The sequence below is a fragment of the Myotis myotis genome, unplaced genomic scaffold (genome assembly GCF_014108235.1).
Source record: "Myotis myotis isolate mMyoMyo1 unplaced genomic scaffold, mMyoMyo1.p scaffold_m19_p_3, whole genome shotgun sequence".
Lineage (NCBI taxonomy): Eukaryota > Metazoa > Chordata > Mammalia > Chiroptera > Vespertilionidae > Myotis > Myotis myotis.
The window spans coordinates 199778007-199800988 of NW_023416335.1; the positions used below are offsets into that span (position 1 = coordinate 199778007).

General features: G+C 41.8%; 1 protein-coding gene across 1 annotated transcript in view; it reads right to left on the minus strand.

Moving 5' to 3' along the window:
• Nucleotides 1-2756: 2756 nt before the first annotated feature.
• PAH (phenylalanine hydroxylase) overlaps nucleotides 2757-22982 on the minus strand; it is a 54593-nt gene continuing 34367 nt past the window's right edge. The window contains exons 5-13 of the mRNA XM_036300787.1: nucleotides 18469-18536; nucleotides 15417-15613; nucleotides 13363-13498; nucleotides 12235-12304; nucleotides 7973-8029; nucleotides 7096-7191; nucleotides 6424-6557; nucleotides 4462-4577; nucleotides 2757-3362 (exon numbers count right to left, since the gene is read on the minus strand). Of these exons, the coding sequence (XP_036156680.1) occupies nucleotides 3319-3362; nucleotides 4462-4577; nucleotides 6424-6557; nucleotides 7096-7191; nucleotides 7973-8029; nucleotides 12235-12304; nucleotides 13363-13498; nucleotides 15417-15613; nucleotides 18469-18536 (918 nt within the window). The 3' untranslated portion in view covers nucleotides 2757-3318. The remainder of the gene's footprint in view (nucleotides 3363-4461; nucleotides 4578-6423; nucleotides 6558-7095; nucleotides 7192-7972; nucleotides 8030-12234; nucleotides 12305-13362; nucleotides 13499-15416; nucleotides 15614-18468; nucleotides 18537-22982) is intronic.

A 22982-nucleotide genomic window follows, 5' to 3' on the forward strand; every position in this document is an offset into this window, starting at 1 on the left:
GGGAAATGACAGAACTTCATCTCTATGCAGTTTTGATTCAGAAGAAATAGGAGAATACAACTGTAGGCCTCTTTCTTCTGAGCGAATATGTATATCTCTGAGCTTTTGTTCTAAGGCATCAATAAACAGGCTGACTCTGGACTTGGGAAGGTCATATTTATGTAAATTTCTACTTGGGACCAAGTACCCTTGGTCTTGGGAGCAGGTTTGGGTACCTGGCTCAAGGCAGGACTCCAGGCTCTTAACAAGACACCTGGGAGGATGGAGAGAGCAGAGCAAGAGGAGGCCTATCTGGGGAGCCACACTCCAGGTCATCTCCAGTGGAACTGGAGACTGTCCAGGGCCTGGAGGGGCAGAACCGGGGCGGGAGCTGTCCGTGGTTCTGGCTGAAGTCAACTCGTGGATATTTAAGGTCCAGAGCAGCCGGCCCATCTTCCCCTAAAGTGGACGGAGGAATCTGAGGTTTTGGGGGGCAGGAGTTGGTTTTAATTAACCTGCTGGCTGAGAAGGAAATGGAAGAACCCCATGTCCACACCCTCCAGAGCGTATGTCATTGCCTGGGCGAATCTGACAGTTTCTTTTCATGTTCCCCCTCAGTGTCACCTCCTGTTTTAGACTTAAAGACTTTAGCTATTTTGATGCCTCTCACCCTTCCCTCTGCTAGAATCTATTTCTCCTCCAGCTCCCTCCTCTGCCCCACCTCCAGATGTAGGTGGAAAGTACCAGGTAAGGGCTTCATAGGCACATGGCCATTTTAATTTTTACTCCTGGTAAATCCAGGACAGGCTAATACTGGGATTGGCTGAAAACCCACTGCCATGGCCTGTATGTCCAGGAGATGGAGCTTTTAATTTCACCAAATAGAAACTGGATCTTTGGAATTCTGAGGTTTGAGTCTCTTAAATGGATCTTGTGTTTGTGGTTCCATCTGAGCAAATTCTGAGCCAGGACTGAAAAATGGAAGACTCTCCATTTTAGTTCAGAGAGCCCCAGGGTGGAAGAGAAAAGGAGGTCCAGGAGTGGGATGGTGCGTAGACGGAAACAAGGACCTGCTGAATCAAGGTGCTGCCCCACAGCCCACCGGGTAACCATGTTAATGAGCCTGGTCCCATTAATGAACTGGCAAGGAAATAGCTGGTCAAATAAATATTTGTTGTTTTACTGAGCATTCAAGAAAGTGCAATAAACTGCACTGTTAAGCACTGTATATTAGTTGATTCTTACTTCTACAGTTAATGACTAATTTCGGTGGCATTTATTTGACAATCCTTTAATGAGTGGTGACAGAGCATTACTCTTAAAAGAACAGGATGCTTTCTTATCACATCCATAGTTGAGGGACTAATTTGTCCTGCTTGGTTTTTCAAGAATTATTTCTAAGGTTGGCATTGGCATGCAGTGTTCAGAGCAGGAAATGACATTGATCATGGTATCAATGAGTTACTTTATTTAAAAATATGTTTTTATTGATTTTAAAGAGAGGAAGGGAGAGACAAAGAGAAATACCTATGTGACAGAGAAACATTGACTGGTTGCTTCTTGCATGCACCCCGACCGGGAATCAAACCTATATCCCGGGCATGTGCCCTGACTGGGAATCCAACTGGTGACCTTTTGGTGCCTAGAGTGATGCTCAACCAACTGAGCAACACCAGCCAGCATAATGACCTTTATTTTAAAAACTGGTCTCGACTTCCTGCCCCTAGAAAGACAAAAAGTTTGACCACTTGGGCAGGGAAGTCTTAAAGTTGGGCAGGAAAGCGAAGTCATGTTTTCTTGTGTTGAACCCTCAGTAAAACAACATGTCTGGAGAATGATGATGTTTAAATCAATTTCCTTTATGTTAACTATTTCATAAAATGAGCACAACACAATATTTCCAGATGGAAAAAAAAAAACACCGTCATTAGCAGCAGAGTGTTGACTTTTTGGAGCTTGTGATTTAAAACCGGTAATGCTACAGCTCTAGAAGGAAAAGGAAGCTTCAAAATGGTGTGCAACTGTCAGAAATGGGAACAGAGGAATGAAGGTCTACTGCCTTCTGCTTCAAAGAAGAAATTTCCATTTCAATCTCCAAAGTTATGTTTTTCAAGATACAGGTTTAGCTTTATGTTGATGAACATGTCATTATTTTATTGCTTACAACATTAATTTGCATGTATATATAGATTTGGACTGTGTTGAAAGGTTTAAATTCTGTGGTGTGATGTGAGAATTATTTCAAAGCACAGTTTGTAAGGCATTATAAACCTCCCCACTCTTCCTCAGATATCCAGTGTTCATGTGAAGTGTACAATCAACAAAAGTCTAAGTCTATTGACTATCCATCCAGATATGACATAGATGATCACAATGAGCCCCTGCAATGGATTGGAAATCAGATTCTTTGACCATTGTTTCATGTCACAAGATTATCCAGCTAATATATTTCTAAGGCAGCGAGAGAAATATTTCATTCCAGAAACACTTAAAAATGCAACATTTTGTAACCACTAAATATTTTTATCATAATTAAAAATTCTCATTTGCTCTTTAATAATGTATTTCCTTATTCATTCAATGACTATTTACTGAATATCTACCAGTTAGGCTTTTAGTTAACATCTAATAAATCTTAAGTGTCTTCAAAATATCTCCCAAAACAAACTTTGCAATGATTAGAAGATGATGCTGCAAGTTGTAGGAGTCAGGTGGGGAGTTGTATTATCTTCCACAGCAGAATTTATGGTTACAATAAAACATACAGAAATGTTTTGATATTATACTATGAATTTTAATGTTTCTAACCATTTTAATAGGGTTCTGAATTAAAGAAAATGTTCATAGGCAATACAATAAAGAAGTTATTAGAATCATAGTTCAATGAAATAGAAGATGACTTTTGTAGGCTAAGATTTATATTAAACCCCAAAGTTCAATTCTAATCACAGGCTTGTGTTTTACATTGAGTGATACATACTCCTTTAGGAATTCTCTGTGGTAAATATGAAGCTTGAATGAAGCAGGTCACAGATTAATTAACTTTGATGAAAAGTGACATTATTCATTTTAACTCAGTTGAGAGTATGCGATTATCATCTCAAAATCAAAAGATGACCCCAAAAGATCCCCCATTATGCTTTGGGGTATGTTTTAATAGGCTGTCATTTCAGATTATTTAGACTTATTTGTTGCTCCTTCACCTTGTTCAAAAAAGTGATTTAAGGCTGTCATTTCTAATTAAGGTTTGATTTTCAGACTTTCTCAGATAAAATAAAAGAAGTAGTTGGATTTCTATCAACAGATTCTCAGTTGACAGACCCATTTCTGTCCATGGCTTCACTTTATTTTCTGGAGGGCACTGCAGAGGATTCCAACTTCACCTAGAAAAAAAATAGATGAGCCACTCATATCATGAACACACACCCTTCAAGTGTCCACAATGTGTAAAGTACGGGGAAATCACCGGGATGCACCCCAACCCTCAAGGAGCTCACAGTGATAGAATTTGGGCAATCATGGCTTAGGTCAGTGGTTCTCAACCTTCCTAATGCTGCGACCCTTTAATACAGTTCTTCATATTGTGGTGACCCCTAATTTCATTGTTACAAATTGAACATAATTAAAGCATGATGATTAATCACAAAAACAATATGTAATTATATATGTGTTTTCTGATGGTCTTAGGCGACCCCTGTGAAAGAGTCATTCAACCCCCAAAGGGACCAGGACCCACAGGTTGAGAACCACTGGCTTAGATAGTTTCAAGTTTTAGGAAGTGAGAGAGCTATTAATATAATTGGCTTCCTCTTTCCATAGACTCTTCTCAGGAGAGGAGTTAACAGTTTTCTCCCCCGGGGAAAATCACCAGCTGTTCTGTTTCTCTTTTACATGACCATCCATTGATGCTTGCAAGAAGCTAAGCCATTGAACCTAAAAGTGTGGTTCATACAAACCTCCTATGTCAGAATCACCTGGGACCTTATTACAAATACAAACTCCCAAGCCTCATCACATATTTTGTGAATGTAGTCTGGGGCTATGATCCATGACTATTCATTTTTAACTATCACCCCAAGTGATTCTGATGCACACTAGGTTTGAGAATGCAGTCTAAGTAGATAACTCAGCCTAGACCACTGAACTAAGAAGGTCTCATGGAGCCACTCCCACTTATGCCATGTTCTTACCAAGCTCTGAGATGCTTGGCAATCAGTGCAAGGAGGGGAATACAGCTCTCAAGAATTGAAGAAAATACTACATTATGAGTAAAATTTAGCATGGCTCCCGTGCCTCCCCTGTACCAAGAACTATGTTAAGTTCTTACTGTTCTATAGTCTTTATAGTTCTCATTCCTATTTTAATCTTCATAAGAACGTGGCAAGAAATTTAATAAATTTCTTACTGTTTCTATCGTGAAGATACAAAAACACAACTCCCTATTTCTGGGAAAGAGAGTAGCCTCAAAGGTATGTTACTTACTGTTGATGGAGTCAGCCAAAATCTTAAGTTGCTGGGTATTGTCCAAGACCTCAATCCTTTGGGTGTATGGGTCATAACGAACTGAGAAGGGCCGTGGGATTGTAGCAGCGAAGTTCCTGAAACCAAAACCATAGATCTGCGTGAAGGGCATCATTTGGGGAAAAGGTAATTCTGAAAGATTTCTCAATGTCCTTTCATTTGGCTATTAGTAACACAGAAAACACTAGACCAGGAGGTTTAGACACAAGGCTAAGAAGTGTAATGGAGTTTTAGTGAGGTCCTCTTGGGAACCCTTTGTTGTTTGTGTGTCTATGTGACTATATAAACACATGTATGCACATATTTATTTGGTCACCTACTTCCAAAAAGAACAGAGGCAGCTTACAGTAAAAACCCAGGTTACAATAAAGCCAAAATTCTCATGGATTAAATAAAATAAAATAAAAAGAGTAAATAGAGCCCTAACTGGTTTGGCTCAGTGGATAGAGTGTCTGCCTGTGGACTGAAGGGTCCCAGGTTTGATTCTGGTCAAGGACATGTACCTTAGTTGCGGGCACATCCCAGGAGGGGGTGAACAGGAGGCAGCTGATCAATGTTTCTCTCTCATCGATGTTTCTAACTCTCTACCCCTTTCCCTTCCTCTCTGTAAAAAAATCAATAAAATATATATATTTTTAAAAAAGAGTAAGTAGAATCCAGCTACAGAGTGTTATAGAAAAAAATAAGCTGTGAGATGGTTGGAAATCAGTGCAAGGAGGGAATACAGCTCTCAAGAGTTGAAGAAAACACTACATTATGAGTGAAATTTAGTCCTGTACCAAGAACTATGTTAAGTTCTTACTGTTCTGTAGTCTTTATAATTCTCACTCCTATTTTAATCTTAATAAGAACTCTAGCGGGAAGGTACTATTATTTTCCTCATTTTACAGTGGAGAAAACTGAGGCTTGGAGCAGCTAAGTGTCTACCAAGGCCATACTGGCAGTATATTGCGAAGCTGGGAAGACGAAGGAAGTCTGACTCTTCAGTAGGCTTGTTTCTTCTTCATTACTCCTAGGTCTGGGAGGAATGCACGTTAAGCAATGTAATTAACAAGATATTAAAAAATGATCTATAATATGCAAAGGTATCACAAATGATATTTCTAAGTTGGCTTCTGGTGAAAGTAGAAGCTGCCAGAATGAGAAGACAATTATAAGGGAGGCTAGTAGGGCTCTCCAAGTTTATCGAGTCTGGTGGAGTACAGTGGCTGGATATCCAAGTTCCAGAGTTGGAACCCCTGGGCTCACTCACACCCTGAGATTGGTGCATTTGCTAATTACTTGTTGAGTGCCTACCATGTGTCATGCAATGTTCAAAGGGCTGGGGGAAGAGTAGAAAACAGAAATGATAAAATGTCTATCCTCATGGATCTTACATCCTACAATATAGTAGATATTAATAAGCAGAAAACAGAAAAATAAGTCATAGAAGGGGGTAAACAGTGCTAGGGTCAGGCTGAGTAGTGATTTTAAATAAGTTGGTTAGAGAAAGACGCACAAAGAAGGTTAAATGTGGGTAAAGATGTGAAGAAGATCAGGGAGTGAGTTCTGTAGGTGTCTAGGAGAATAAAGTGAACATAGGTTATAAGATTTCAAGGACTGATTTGGTGGAGGGACTTCTGTGTCTACTCTTCACATAGGAGGGTTCAATCTATGGATTTGGTGGCTGTATTGAACAAGGATCAGGTGGCTAGGTAGTCTGGAGGGATTGGCATGTGAGGACACTAGCTATGAAATAGGGTCTCACGAAGGAACCCCTCCCAACAGAGAGTGGGAAGGGACAAGGGTGGGAGGCTCTATCTGCTGCACACTATTGCTGTGGGCACTGGGGTCCGCCTCCTGGCCAACCACCCACAGATCAGTGGCAACAGAGCAAGTAAGGAGGTCCCGAGAGCTGCTGACCTGCCTTAGTTGCCATCTCACCTTACTTTCTCCTTGGCATCATTAAAACTCTCAGCCACGTAATACAGGGGCTGGAACTCTGTGATCGTGTACTCCTGGATGGCTGTCTTCTCCAGCTCCAGCGGGAGGAGCATGGGCTTGTCCGACAAGCAGTACTGCAAACACCAAGTGGAAAAATTTCACAGTTAAATCAGGGCCAATGGTCCCTGCTGCATCCCACAGGCCATTTGTGTGCCTTCTCCCATCTCACCTGGATTCCTTCCACACACCCTAGCCCAAGTGAAGTAAACTGAATTATTTTGCATCTGCTATATTCTACCCTTTATAGCTCATCTAAAACCTACAGTCAAGATAGAAAGAAGTAATGCAGTGCAAACATTTTCAAATAAGGTGATCAACAGATGAGGGAGCCAACCACATTTGCTGGCACGTGTTTTCATACATCTGTATGCACAGTTCAACCTTGGAATCAGGAAGCCCCTCTGTCCTGGAGACCTGTGAACTTATAGTTCAATTAACACCCACTCATGATCAGATCATAACTGCTAAGGCAGCAATCTCTTAAGGTTAATCCCCTGGCTTGAATCACAAAATGAATGTCAATGGGGTTTCCATAGCACCAAGAAAAAAAAAAGAATGGTCAGCTATTTCCACCACTTTCAAATCTACTGTTAGTTCCTGTTAGAGTCATACCTGTAATTCACCAAAGGATGACAGGAGCCCGGCGCCATATGCCTTTATGGAGTCTCCTTGTTTGCAGAGCCCAAACTCCACAGTAAACCAGTAAATCTGGAATGGAAAGTCAAGTTGAGAGCACACCACAAGGGAGGTAAAGGCAGCAGATGCCCCATGATCAAGGGCAGGACTGCCCAGGTAAGAGTTTGTGCAGGTTTGTTCTCTGAATCAGCATGACCTGAGGTCAACTCTCTGTCTCTTGTGTCTCATCCTAACCAATCATCTGTTGAATCAAGAGTTGGCTGAATGCAAGGTGAGACAGGAAGCAGTGACCGTGGGGGAGAATATTGAGGGTGCCCTCAAAGTATACCCCTAATAAATTGTTCTCTCTAGAACAATTCTTCACCACTTTTGCTTTCTTCTTCATGGAATCAACTAGAGTGAGATGTTCCCTTTATGTTGTTTGAACTTACCAAACAATCCCATCAGGCTCAGCAGTGGGAGGCAGGAGATTGGAGGGTGATAGAATCAATGAAGGGCCATCCCCTCATCTGTGCTATACTTGAAATCTCTGAATGACCCCCCTATCAATCATTGCTTCCACATACACACATACTTTATGCTGGAGAAATCTCAAGGGCAATTATTACAGCTTATTGATATTTTCAAGGCACTCTGTTTAGAATCACATGTAAGCATCTGCATGCAACTGATTTCAAAATCCAACCACTAAGGAGAAATCCAAGTGAAAAATTACACTTGTGCAAATGTAACCCAGTGCATTCTGGTTTTCTTTCCAAATGACCTGGCTTTCAGGGGAAGAACAAAGCTTCAGAGACCTGAGGGCTGTAACCCATAACACTCCCACTACCCACCACAGAAAGACAGAATTTACCGTGGCAAGTTTCTCAATGTACTCATCAGGTGCACCCAAAGAGGCAAGGCCAATTTCCTGTAATTATGAAAAAAACAGAGTCATTGGCATGACAGGGTCTGCCTATTTTCAACCTTTATCCTCAGTTAAAGATAAAGGTACTTGATCACAGAAGGTGATCGTTGGCTAGATGTCTTCAGAAGAGCTCAGAGAGACCCTAATTGTTCTGTCAAGTCTTCCTTAACCACACATCATAGAATCACAGATCTCTAGAGTGGGGGAAACTGTTCCCTAGCTGGTCAATCACCTGTTGAATCAAGAGTTGGCTGAATGAAAGTGTTGGCTTGATTCAACAGGTGTATTTTTTTACAGATGAGAAAACTATGGCACAGAAAAGGGAGATGATATGCTCAAGGTTACACAGCACTTTGTGTCTAAAGCTTCATCTCTTGATTCCAATTTAGTAATTATTCTTCTACAGCAGAAGTGGAACATTTCTGGGGTACTAGATAAGTCTTAATTATACACCCTGAAGAAACCACAGAAGTGCTTGACATCCATCCAGGTATATATAGTTGGAGAGTCTGAAATGTCACGAACCACTTCTCATCACAGCTTCAACTGCGAAATTTCTCTAGATGTATTTTTGTCTCTCTTGCAGCATTTGCTTCAGTCTGCCTTGTATCAGTGTGTGTGTGTGTGTGTGTGTGTGTGTGTGTGTGTGTGTGTGTGTTTGTCTTTCCTACCGTATGCAAAAACATTGTGTTCTTCTGGAAACATACAAAATTGATAAATATCCTTTATCTCATGGTTTTTACTTTCGAGTAGGTAATTCAGTTGGTTCAAGAAATAGAGAGGGGCCAGTATGCTTAAAGCAGAGTAAGAGGATGGGGGGAGTGACAGATGATATCAAACAGGAATCTGGAGCCCCATCATGTAGGACCTTTTTGGTTATTTGGGGCTCAAGATTGTCCTCTCAGTGAAATGGGGAGACATTACAGGGTTTTGAGCAGAGAAGTGGCAAGATTTGATTTATGTCTTCAAAGATTCACTCTGGCTTCTCTGTGAGAATAGACTGTGGGGGGTCAAGGGTAGAGGAGGGGAGACCAGTTATGAGGCTACTGCAGTCACCAGGGTGAGGAATGCTAGTGGCTAACACTAGGTTGTAGCAGTGAATATGATGAGAAATGACAAGATTCTACATATATTTTGAAAGTAAGCCCTTAGAATTTTCTGAAAGATATGGTTGTAGGTATGTAAGAAAGAAAAGTCAATGATGTCCCCCCAAGTGCTTTTGGTTTGAGAAACTGGAAGGATGGAGTTGCCATGAACTAATATAGGGGGCTGTGGGTGAAGAAGGTTTGAACAGGAAGATAAAGAATTCAGTTTTGGACAGGATGAATAAAGATGTCTATTAGACATCCAAGTGGAGATATTGAATAGGTGGTTGGATATGTAAGTCTAAGTTTTAGGATTAAAGTCTGGGTGGAGATATAAATGTGTTTATCATCAGATTAGAGCTTGTATTTAAAGCCATGAAATTGGGTGATATAACCAAGAAATTAACGTAGATAGAGAGAAGAACTAAGAATTGGGCCCATAATGAAGCAAGAAGTTACATGGTCTTTATCCCTGTATTCCTGTCTAGGCCAAATGCAGCACCTGGCCCAGATTACATACTGAGAAAACGCTGTCCAGTTAGAATGAATCAAATCTAGATACTGGCTTAGCCTGGATCTACTCTCTTGCCCCTTCCCCATCTCTGTTCCAGACATGCCACAGTTCTAAGTCTATCGGGAGCCATTGATAAATCCAAGATCAAAATGGCACCCTGTTCTAGTTGTCACCAGTCTTTGTGAGCCTAGAGATTGCCTAGCACAAGGGGTCCCAAGATATCCCTGTGTTCCTGCCGGAAGCTGATCCACCCTTGCTGCTTGACACAGTCGCTGCAGGGAAGAAACATCTGCACAGCTTATGTTTCAAGGGACCTGGCGTATATGGCATATGTTTGCTCCCCCTCTTAATGCTATGCGTTTTAAACAGGACCACCTCCCCAAGAAAGGTTGTTTCCCCAGGTGAGGATTTTTCCTTGGAGTTAGGGAGGAAATAAAACCCCTTAACTAAGTGCCAGGTGGGTAATTAATCACTTTAACTCCGAACAATCACACTTAAGCTACATAATCTTTACTCCCTGGAATGGAGATAAGAAACGCCCTAACCTTTCGAATATAAATTGATAGGATTAAAATCAACTGGTATAAATACAGATGTAACAAGACAATAAAACACAGAACTTGGCTGGAGAACCTGGCTAGAGAACCTCGCTATGCTGATCAACTGAACGCTATCTCCGTGTCATTCCTTCTTCATCGACTCCATCCACACCTTTGGGAACCCCTGGACCTGCTGGGGCTGGATCCCAACATGTTCCATCCCCATCCCATCTTTTACTCTAGCAGAAAGCAAGTCCTGCCTTTACATAAAAAAGGGATGTGCTCAGGGAAGCTTCAGAATGGTTCTCTGCCTTAGGACTGTCCTGGTCAAAATTGAAACTGTGTGGCACTCATGGCCCAGAGCTTCCATCTCTCTCTTTTAAAAAAAAAAAAATTAAGTTCTTTATTGTTTAATATATTACATAAGTCTCCTTTTCCCCCATTGACCTCTCCCGGGCCACCCCTAACCCCCAGCACATGCCCTCCCTCCTCCCCCCCACCCCAGTCTGTGTCCATTGGTTATACTCATATGCATGCATACAAGTCCTTTGGTTAATTTCTTACCCCCTCACCCCCCACCATCCCTCATAGGTTGGACAGTCTACTCAGGTAATTGTCCACTTCTCTGTGGAGCCCCCCAAAATGGAAATGGCTTAAGGGTATTACTTAGCCTCCTTAATAGCTTCTTTTTTAAAAAATATATTTTATTGATTTTTTACAGAGAGGAAGGGAGAGAGATAGAGAGTTAGAAACATCGATGAGAGAGAAACATCGATCAGCCGCCTCCTGCACATCTCCTACTGGGGATGTGCCTGCAACCCAGGTACATGCCCTTGACCGGAATCGAACCTGGGACCTTTCAGTCCGCAGGCCGACGCTCTATCCACTGAGCCAAACCGGTTTTGGCCTTAAGAGCTTCTGATGGTGAGAACAAAAAGTTCTATTCTGATAAGAAAACTTATTTATCTTTGGCCATAGCAACAATCCCGATTTTAAAGCTTCCAAAACAAGCAGTGGCACTGGACAGCAAGAACCACACTTCTGAAAGTCAGCCTATCAGCAGTAACTTCAGTCCAGTGGTAACGCTTCCACAGTTAAGGTTCAACCAATCCTTAAGCACTTTTTAATGTCCAACAATCTCTGAATCCACATTTCCCAGAACCCTACATAAAAGCAAGTTTTCATTGTTTGGGGAAGTCTGTGTCTTACAAGTACAGTTTTTCCTTATTTAGCAAGCAATTAATTTAGCTTTTTTGTTTGTTCACTTGTTTCATATATTAAGTGATAGCCTCTTCCTTCAACAGTAGAATGTTTATTTCTTCCAGCTGCTTATAAAATTCACACACAATCCCATTACTCTGAAATTCATGCTTGGTCCAGCATTTGTTCACGGGTCATTCCATTTGATCCTGTGTGTGTGTGTGTGTGTGTGTGTGTGGCAGGAGGGCTTTTTATTGATACACATTTGAAGAACAGGGTGGCCTCTCAAGACAACTTTTCTCAGGTCACACAGGTGATTGGTGGCTTGGTAGGGCCTATGCATGCATTGTCATTCAACAATCTCATGATCCAATGATGGTCCTAGGCTACCTCTCAAAGCCTGGAGAGCATTAGTAGAATTCTTTCACTGATCCCCAAAACATTTTTTGAACATGGTCACCACTGTTATAGATTAATCAAGATCTAGCCTGCTATTTTGATAATAGTGAAAAAACATTAGGCTTATTATTTTTTGCCAACTCTGAGTAGGGCTATTGGCATTGGATTCTTGGCAAATGTCATCTTACTTAGTGAAAACATATACCAAATGACTGCTTGACAAGATAAAGTCACTTCTACATGGAACCAGAGAGGGTTTTCATGGATGAAAGGCTAATATACCACCCCTGGTAGGACAAGTGAGATTAGAAAATTCAACAATTTAATTCAGAGGATGAGGTATTCACAAATCAAATGTTGTGGTCTCTAGAATGGGTATCTCCATAGGACCATACACCCATCTCAGGTGGTAGCACAAAACTGTACTTCCAGAGACATGAGGCTAGAAGGCTAAAGATATGCATTCCTCACCTGGGAAAACTGGGCAAAACTGCGATCTGAAAACAAGGGCACGTGTCCCAACAGCTCATGGCAGATGTCACTGAAAGAGAGAACACAGAGCTTGGAGGTGAATAAGGGTTACAAGCAAGCCCGACTCAGTCTTACTACATAAGGAGTGGGTGGGAAGAAAGGAAGTAATTCCTTTAGGCGTATGCCCTCACTTCCAAGAATAAGTGGTATACAAACCTTGGGATCAGGTGAGGCAGCGTACAAGAGAAAAGAACGAGGGGAAAGAAAAGTAAGGGACAGGCAGGACACAGCAGCCAGGGAGTCTTAGGTGTATGCCCAGTGGGGTGCAGAAGAGCCAATATTTCTGTTGGCATTCCCCCAGACACCCGAGTGAGCTGTGGATCATGAACACTTCCCATCCCAAGTCCTCACCTTGGCATTGACATTGCTGGCAGATACAATGTGCTCAGTTATTCTCCACAGGAAATAAAAAATAATTTTTAATAGAACTGTTCCTCTCTTATTCTAGAGTGGGCAGCAGTCAGTCAAGAAAGAAAACTTACATTGATTTAACTTCATGTGCCAGGTCCATTAAGAATGGGTCTTTTCTGATTTATAATAATAAACTTTGTAGGTAGGGAAAGACCATTTTGGGTGTCCTGCTGAATTTTTGTATAAATTGCTTAAGTTCTAGCTGCCTAAGGAGATAGCTAAATGCAAAAGTAAGCAGCATAGTAGCCAGCCATTCTCTACTTTCAGTCAAAACACAATCTAGGCAGAGAAAGCTTAGAATCATGTAGTCATGTATTTAGGAGGTGTTGAGATAGCTTGCCATCTCTTTTTCCTGTTCCCATTTGGAACTTTATAGCTCTGACTCCTACAATCCCTTTGGAATTTGAATGTGACCTCTCATTCCCATTGTCAGGGAAGGTCTGAATCTTTGGTTCAAAAGATCTCCATATCTCCAATTAGTATGGTCTATTTGAACAGAGAAAATCCCCAGAAGCGATGGGTTTTTCTCTTAGCATCGAACAATCCAGGCACCTTGTTCTGTGGATGATTCCACAAATAAACCAAACCTCATTCCTGGATTAAAGAGAGGTGGCATACACTGTTGCTGGCAACTGGTGGAGGGGGGATAATACTTACGGTTCAGGTGTATACATGGGCTTGGACCCATGTCTGATGTACTGGGTGCAGTGGAAGACTCGGAAGGCCAGGCCACCCAGGAAATCCCGAGAGGAAAGCAGGCCAGCCACAGGTCGGAGGCGGAAGCCAGTGCAACCTAGGAATCAAGAGAGAGAGAAAACTCAAAGCCCATCACAGCAGAGCCAGAGGGCTCTGAAGACTTTTAGGTAGGGAAGCAATATACCCTGCTGTCCAGGAGATGGGTGCTGATGCCAGATAGACTTATCATCTTCAAATATCTACCCCAATACTTCCTAGCTGGGTGATATGGGCCAAATAAGTTCAAGTCTCTGAGACTCAGTTCCCTCACCTGTAACGTGGATAAATACTTCTTAGGATCATTCTGAAAATCAAAAGAGCTAACAAAGTACAGTGGGGCCTTGACTTACGAGTTTAATTTGTTCCGTGACGGAGCTCGTAACTCAAATTACTCGTATGTCAAATCATAAAGTGAACGAGTGAGACACGTGATGCTGGGCTGATGTTGTGGCGTTCACTGTGACATTCGCTGCGCCAACTAGCGGTGGGGTATCTGAAGCTGGCTCGTAACCCGAATTTTAGCTCTCAACTCAAAGCAAAAAATCGGCCGAGAGACAGCTCGTATCTTGAAAAACTCGTTAGTCGGGACACTCGTAAGTCAAGGCCCCACTTTACTTTCACAGAGCCTAGCACTTTGGAAACATCCAATAAATTTACCTTCTATTATTATTTGTTAGGTTTAAATGCTTATTCCCTACTCCTTGTCTTTCCAGAGTACAGATAAAATTTTCACGGCACTTCCCAGGAAGAAAAAGGATGAAAGGAGCACTCTGGTTTCTCTATCGAACCTCACACAGTCCACCCCATGAAGACCAGTGACTTCCCTGATTCAAGCCTTTGGGAAGAGGAATGAATATTCTCAATTTCACACTTTCTTCCCTTTCTCTCTTGACTGTTGGTCCATAGAGGAGCACACTCTGGTCTGCTCTTGGCCATGGAATGGACTACACACTGTGCCAATGAACTGGCAAGGAAGTCCATGGTGGCTACACATCTCTACCGCATTCTCTAAGTAGCTTTTATTAGTAATAAAGGTGACATTTTGTTCTCCATCTCTTTAGTTCCTCTATTTTCTTCTCAATTTGTTTCAGACTTAGGAGGAGAATAATAACAGTGGGCATCATTATAATAATAGCTAATGCTATACATTACATACTATATGTCAGACACTGTTCTAAGTACTTAATACATACTAACTAATCCTCACAACCCCCCTATGAGGTAGATGTTTTTACTATCCCCACTTTACAAATGGGGAAGTAGGTGTTTACTATGGGTTAGTTGATTGTTTTAGTTTGGTTTTGCTGAATTAACACCACCTCCTGGCAAAGAGGAAAACCCTTATCTCCTTGGAAGTGATGTCACCCCAATGATGTGGTTCCCCAATAAGATACTGAGTCCAAGTTAGTCAAATGCACTGAGCATCTACTGTATATGTATCACTATGCTGGTGATTTCACATGCAGCATCTCATTTCATTCTCACAACTGCCCTCTGAGAAAGGCTAACATGCTGACACAGACTCCATTGGACAGATGACAAAAGTGAGGTAGGTTCACCCAACTAGAGAAAGTCCAAAGCAAGATTCATACCAGATGGGTGTATAGACTTGGAGTTCAGGATTTCTTAGCACTGCCCACAAATAATACATTTCTTACACACAGGCACACTGCTGCCATCTCATAACATAGCAGAGCTGCAAGGAAAACCATGACTGGGCAACCTGGGCCTTGAGTATGAAAAAAACAACGATTCAGGGGCATTGATAGGCAAAACCCATGCCTTGTGCCTTTAAGGAGGGAGGCGATGAGAGTAGATTAACAGCGAAGGCTGGAAGTGAGGCAGAGCTCAGCAGTGACATTCCATTTTTCCTGGGAGAATCAACCTGCACGCATTGCCATTGGCACACTCACACTGGCCTCCATTTATTGCCCTCTCCTCTTGTCCCTTTACCTTTGACCCTGATGTGCACTTACTCTGCAGAAACTGAGACACCTCCTCCAGCTGGGGAATGTTATCTTCACGGAAGCCACAATACTTTTCCAGAAGTGGGAAGATGTGGTTGTGCTCATAGCAAGCGTGGGTTTTATACAAGGACTTCAGAGTCTTGAACACCGTGCCCCAGGTTTTCTTTTCCTCCTCCGTGTATTCCACTCGAGGAATGGGTTGCCCACTAGAACACAGGCATGAGATATTTGTCTCTGGCAGGACAGGTGCATGAAGGAGTGTTAGCAGAGGTGCCACCACCTGGACTCCAGTGGATTATGTAAGTTATTTGAAAGAGGAAAATTCCACTTCTCGATGTAGGAAACATTCAACTGAATTGGTTAAGCAATGATACAAGGTCTCACCTCATCAACTGCCCCAATGATTTGCAGTCACATTGGGAAATCACTTGGCCTTTCTGCTCTCTTATCTCTCCAATTGTTTACGTAAGGTGGAAATTCACTTACCTTCAGGGGCCAGGCAGGTAATGTAAATATATAAAGTAGCAGGTATAGGCAATAGGAGGGTGGGGTTGAGACAACTGAAGAATGCATTCTCTTTCTAAACAATGGCATCCAAGTTCAATTAAAGCACCAGAGTTCAATTAAAGTTTTGTATTATGTCAAATAAAGCAATTGTGGGCTAAAGTGGATTGAATATGTGCACCATGAGTTTAAGACCCTTGTCTAGTGGGCATGCACTTGCTGGATTTGATATTTGGGTCCCTGGGAAGTTCCAGAGGTATTTAAATGCATGCTGGGTACAAGATCTGCTTATCTAGCATCTTCCGCTATGACATAACAGAACTACAGGGAGCTTGTGGGCCCTGCCCTGTAGACCCTGAATCAGTGGGGAGGGAGGGCCCAGGCATCTAGATTCCTATAAGTTCTCAGATGACATGCTATAGTTCAAGAGTCATTAGTTTGAATAGTCCTTTTGAAAACTATCTAAGAATGAGCTGTGTTATGAATAGTGAAATAAAAGAAAACCAAAGAAAGCCTGATTTCGAAGACCCGTGACTGTTCTGTGGGCTGTAGGCCTGTTTCCTAACAGGATACACAGTGTCTGGGACAAGGCAAGACTGTTTATCTCAGAATAATGGCTCATCATCAGGCTCCAAACTAGGTCACTCCTGCCTTTTCAGAAGTGTAGCTCACAGGAAAGCACTGCGATGGCCTACAGGTGGGCAGGGATGAGGGGGCAGAGGCGGACTTTTGCTTAAGTATTGAAAGCAAGACAAGCTCGCGGGTTCTGTAATGGCCAGCAGTGATTGTGGAAAGGACATCAGGTGGACCGCCACCTAAGGCTGCACCATTATTTCAGGGCTAAGTGCTGATGAAGGGAAATAACAGGTTTTTGAAACAGAGTTGCGTTCAATACTTGGCTGCGTCAGTTCATAGCTAAATGGCCTTGGGCAATTTAGTAAACCTCTCTGAGCCTGTGCAGCTATTACATGGGCTATTTGGAGACACATTTTATCAACTGATCACTATACTGGGACTATGATTCATGGTGCCTAAGTTTGATCCCTATGTGGAACAATTATTGAGAAGGCGCTAGAGACCTGAATGTGGGGGCTGTTGGCATGGAGGGTGGCAGAAGCCAAGGAAGGGGGCCAAAGTTGAGTCCTGAAAGATGTTACAATTTCTGGGGTGGGAAGAATTGGCCAGAGGAGACTGAGAAGGAACCTCAGAAAGGGAGGAGAGAAACCAGCAGAAAGTGAAATCTATGGATAAGTACAGTCTCCTGACTCTGAGAGTCCCCGGACACCCATGTGAGTGACTGAGAATGACTCTGGAGCAAAACAAGTCTAAGTTCAAAATCAGAGCATGCCACCTGCTAATATATGACTTTGGCAAGTTACTTGTTTCAAGCTGTAGTTTTTCCATCAGGAAAATGGGGAGTCACTATAAAGACTAAATGAAATAATGCGCATAAAGCATTTAGCAAAGCCCCAGACAGAGCAGGGAGATAACACAGGTAAATGAGACCTATTCTTATTGATCAGCTAAAGAAGGACTCCGGTCAATATCTGATTTGATGGTGTCCACCTGACCATACTGGGGCAAAGGTAAGGACAGGAGAGAGAGATCATGCTCTGTGATTCCCGCTTGCCACCAGCCAAAACCCACATGTGCTGGGCCAAGGTCAGCATGGTTCGGGATCTCTCTATTACCAGGAGTCATTCAGAGAAGGAACCTTCCTCATTTGAAAGGTGACTTTGTCTTCTGAATACAGAGCCCTACCATCTCCTTTATCTCCCTCAAAGTTGTTAAAGAACCATTACTCAGAGTTCTGGTGAACTGCTAAGTTTCTTCTTGTAGACGCCTTTTCTCATGCCCTTAACTCAGGAACGGAGCTCAGACCTCCAGACACTGTTTCCCATGGGAACATCTGAAGTTCCTGGGGACTCACAATAGCTCACCAGTTCTCCTCCAAATAACATATTTAATATTTGCATTTTCCTTTGGGTAAAAGAAGTCAGAAGAGGAGCATAGAATCTCAGATGGGGGAAAAAGACACTCATCTGAAAATTGCCCTTTGCAGCTGGGTCAGATGGAATGAAAGAAGAACGCTGAGGCTGGCGCGCCTGAAAACTCAGATTCATTATTTCAGCAAAGCAGCCAACTCCTGAATGTAAATGATGCTCTTTCTCCTTCCATGTTTAATGTGGAGAATACCAGAGGCTCTTTTATTCAGCACTGAGGCCTTTTATAATTACTTCAGACATCACGGCGTAATTACACAACAAAGCCTGATAGAGAGCTGGGCCCTGGCGCAGTGGGTAATTTTGTTTTGTCTAGTAGCATTTTTTAAAACAGGTGTTATTAAAGGGGGGTTGACCACACACACACACACACACACACACACACACACACACACGCATGCACACCCATACACACACACACACACACAGGCGTGCGCGCGCTCCCACACACACACGCACCAGGCAGGACTCTTCATGCTGGTGTTTTTCAAACTTAGGCAAGGAAGAAGCAGTCTAGGAGAGTGCTCCTCCCCGCAACAATCAAGCAGACTTACTGTCGGTAGTTGTAGGCTATGTCAGCAAAATACTTCCGTCTTGCTCGGTACACAGGATCTTTAAAGCCCTAGGAGAAAGGAGACACTTGGTATCTCAAAGCTTTGAATGAGAGCCTTGAGCTCCTTCCCTTGATTATACCCTGAAAATAAAGTCTCAGCTTTAAACCAAGGGTAAGCTCTCCCACCAATATGAGTGATGCATCATAAGCAATAGCCCCAATTTACTGAGCCCCTGTGCGATGGGATTCCAAAGTGCAAATAGTGTACAGGTTTTAAAGAAATCTCATTCATAGCATTTCTAACTTGTAAACTTGCTAAATTAGATCAAGCTGGTAGGATTGATATCTATGGTGAAGATATACAATATCCACTAAATGTTTGACTAATGATAAGTATCTAGCATTGCCTCCTAACTTCTTGATAGACAAACAATACATGCTTACTGCCACTGCAATTTTAAAAAATACCATTTATTGATTGCCTACTATGTGCCAGTCTGTGCTAGAAACTTATTTTATGTGTAACTCTCACAACACATTTGTGAGGTACATTATTTTGAAGAAAATCTGCACCCTCATGTTAATTGTAGCATAATTCACAATAGCCAAAAAAATGGAAACAACCTAAGATTCATTGATGAGTGAATGAATAATATTCCATTGCCTATATGCATTTATTCAGCCATAAAACAGAAGAGAAAAACCTTCTGACAATATGGATGAACTTTGACAGCATTGTGCTAAGTGAAATAAGTCAGACAGTGAAAACAAATACTGTATGGTCTTACTTATATGTATATGATTTGAAAAATAGAGAAATCCAGATGTTTCACCCTGGAAAAGTAAAGTAAAATCACCAGACATTTTTTTCATTCCAAACCTAACTTCCAGATAAGTTAAGTAATTATTAATTTAGAAAAATTCTATGATGTGATTATTACAAAAAATAATTTGTTTTCCCTAGAGCAATGCATGGTTTTGCATCATTAATTCCTATAGAAAAGCTAGGACTCTGAAAAATTAGAACTACCATTGAGTCTACTTCTTCTGGGAGATGAGTTGATGTGATAGGAAAATTGGGCACCATGATTTTATTTCCAAGCAGCACTAACATACTCTTTCATGAAGCCATCTACGGGGCTAAAAGAAGAGCACATCTCCATACTGAGAACTCAAAATATAAATTTAATGGGTGTCAATCATTAAGGCTTGATCGTGACTGTCATCCTTACCTCTCAGTCTTATTTAACAATCAGTAGTAAGTGGCTTTAAACATCCCCTAAGTATGAAGTGTAGACCTCTGCACTTTCAAGGTGCCTTGAAGAATATCTATTTCTACATTTTGATCTAGATATGAGGAAGGTGAAGCTCAGAGAACCATCTGCCCAAGAACCCTCAACTAAAGAACCAGGATCTCCACTCAGGTTTTCTGGTCCTAACCAGGCTGATGAGTAGAGGTTTGAGGGTTGAAGCTAAAAACCAGGGAGACAAGAGAAGAATATCCTTAACCCATAGATTTCCACCTCATCATGTCGCCTCCAGAGAAGGGGTGTCCAAGACAATTTATCTTCCCCTTTGGGCTCTCTATCTTTAATCTGTGATGTACTTTGTCTAGGTAGTTTAAATATTTTTCCATCAGCGAAAAAAAAAAAAGCTTGAAATAAAATCATGGTATCCAGTAAATGTCAACTTTGTCAGAGGGAATACATAAATATATACATGAAATGATGGAAGAAATACACCAAAGTCTAACAAATGTCATGAAAATGAGAAACAGTAACTGTTTTAGTCTTATATACTATTATGCTTTTGAAGTTTTCTATGGTGTGTAGGGTGTTTTTAATAGCTAGAAAAAAGTAAAATAATAGTAAAAATCCATCTCAAATCATTATGGAGAGTGGCAGCAAATTCATCCATTGAGATATATATAATCACACAGATTCTCTCTGTGGGATGGTTTCTAACCACGGTTCTTTTTAACTCAAAGTCACTAAAAAGTTCATTATTAGCCTGCAAGGGGACCCCACTAACTAGGCTGCATGGACTTTTGCTCTCCCTATTACCAGTGAAAGGGAGCTATAACCTGGAAGTCTATCTCTCAGGGAGCTGGCCTTCCATCCTTTGGGCTGCCGGGTGACCACAGGGCCTCCACACCACATGGAATACACTCTGAATGAAGCTACAGTCGGCGATGACTAATCATCCTGTCTCAATTTAGTCTAACAGCAGCAATGTCAGAAACACTGCATGTAATTTATTTATAATCACCCTGTCTCAATTAGGCTAATAGCAGCAATTTGGGTTGCACTGCGGGTAACCAAGTATGTTTTGACAGGAAAATATATTGCTGGTGAAGAAGTGATGAGGGGAAGGGGGAAGAGGGGAGGACAGATGGAAGAAAGTACAGAGAATTCTACAGGGTACAAAGTCTACACACAGTCACTTTTCTTATTCTCAGGATTTTTGTTTCCTGAGGGTGTTGAAGCATGTGATTTTGTTTTTCTGGGGCTTTGGGAGAAAGGGTAGCTATATGGAAAAGTTCTGAGTATCCTTCTAGACCAGGGGTGGGCAAACTTTTTGACTCTAGGGCCACAATGGGTTCTTAAACTGGACCGGAGGGCCGGAACAAAAACATGGATGGAGTGTTTGTGTGAACTAATATAAATTCAAAGTAAACATCATTACATAAAAGGGTACGGTCTTTTTTTTTTCAATAGTTTTATTCATTTCAAACGGGCCGAATCCGGCCCGCGGGCCGTAGTTTGCCCACGGCTGTTCTAGACAGAGATCTTACGTCATTATTTCTTGATAACATGGCTAAGCTTAAACCTCAGAAATGCCATCTTTAGTCACACAGGCTGGAACTAATAAAAGTAACATTAATGTCCACTGTAATTGAAAAAAAGGTAAAATAACTAAAGGTAAATTTTAACCTGAAACAAAGAAGTTAGACAGGCTGGGTTGAGTTATTGGATCATTAACCCGTTCAGTCACTGGGAGGATGGCCTGGGGTTGGTCAGTTCACCTCTCACAGCCTTAGCTTCTTCATCAGTAAAACGAGACAGTGAATGGGAGCTACCTCACAGGGTGGGGTGGGTTAGAGCAAGTAAAATTCTGAGTATAATGGAGTCACTCAAAAAATGATGCTTTGGGGCACAATGGTGGAAAAAACCCAAAGCTGAGAAATCTGGCTTTGAACATAAAAAGGATATACTCTCTGGAATGGTCACTGAGTCCATCACCCATCCTTGGGCTTCTTAAGCCGCATCTATAGAATTCTTACCTTGCTATCTATTTATAGTTCATCTGGGCCAATAGTAAGAGCCTTTTTGCGTCCTATTGGTCCCAAGCCAACTGGAGGAAGGATGATACACAGGAGACAAGAGTTTCAAAGTGGCATTTTTTTTATTGCCATCCTATAGGTATGGGCCCAAGATGTGTAAGCCAAGAGACAAGGGCAGTATGAGCATGCCCCCCACCCTTGCCCACTGTATGTTGTCAGCCATGGTCCCCACCAATAATGCCAAGAAGCCTGTTCTAGAAAGGATTTGGACACCTGGTTGCCCAGGCCGAGAAGTCATTGTTTTACTTCTCTCCTCCTCTCTTACTTTCACATTCAATAATCAATTTTTGTCCATTTTTCCTTTCAAATATCTTGAGTCTGTCCTTTTTTACTTTCTTCTCACTGCTACAACTTAATTCAGGCCTTCATCTTTCCTTGCCTGGACTACTATAACTGCTTTCTTTGTCTCCTCCCCCAAACCATGTCTCTTCACTTTAGTCCATGTAGACTTAACAAAATGCAAATCTGGTGGGGGTGCTCCCCTCCTTAGAAACTTTCAATGGCTTCTCATCACTTTTGGGATACAGTCCAAAATCCTGAACATAGTCCACAGGGCTGTATGTGATCCTGCCCTACCTGTATTTCCAACTCTGTGCAGAACTACATATTATATCTCCAAATTTGTCCAGATTGGTCTTATTTTAATTCTTTAAACACACCATGCTTTTCCTCCCACATGGAGGCCTTCGTACATTCTGTTCCCTCTGATTGGAATACTTTTCCTCACTTTCTCAGACCAATAAGCTACTGCTCAGTCTTTCCATCTTGGTTTACATCACACCTTCCTTGATTTTTCCAGTTTATTGGTTTTCTTCTACAATACACTCCCTCAGCAAACTGAGTGTTTTTCCTTTTAGACAATCATTATACTTGTTTTTTTAAAATAGATTTTTATTGATTTCAGAGAGGAAGGGGGAGAGAGAGAGAGATAGAAACATTGATAAGACAGAATCATTGATTGGCTGCCTCCTGTATGCCCACTACTGAGGATGGAGCCCAAAACCCAGGCATGTGCTCTGACTAGGAATTGAATAGTGACCTCCTGGTTCATAGGTTGATGCTCAACCACTGAACCACACCAGCATGGCACAATCATTATACTTGTTAATAATTATTTAATTCAGGAATCTGTTTGTCTTACTTATCACTGGATTTTCTGTGCCTGGCATATT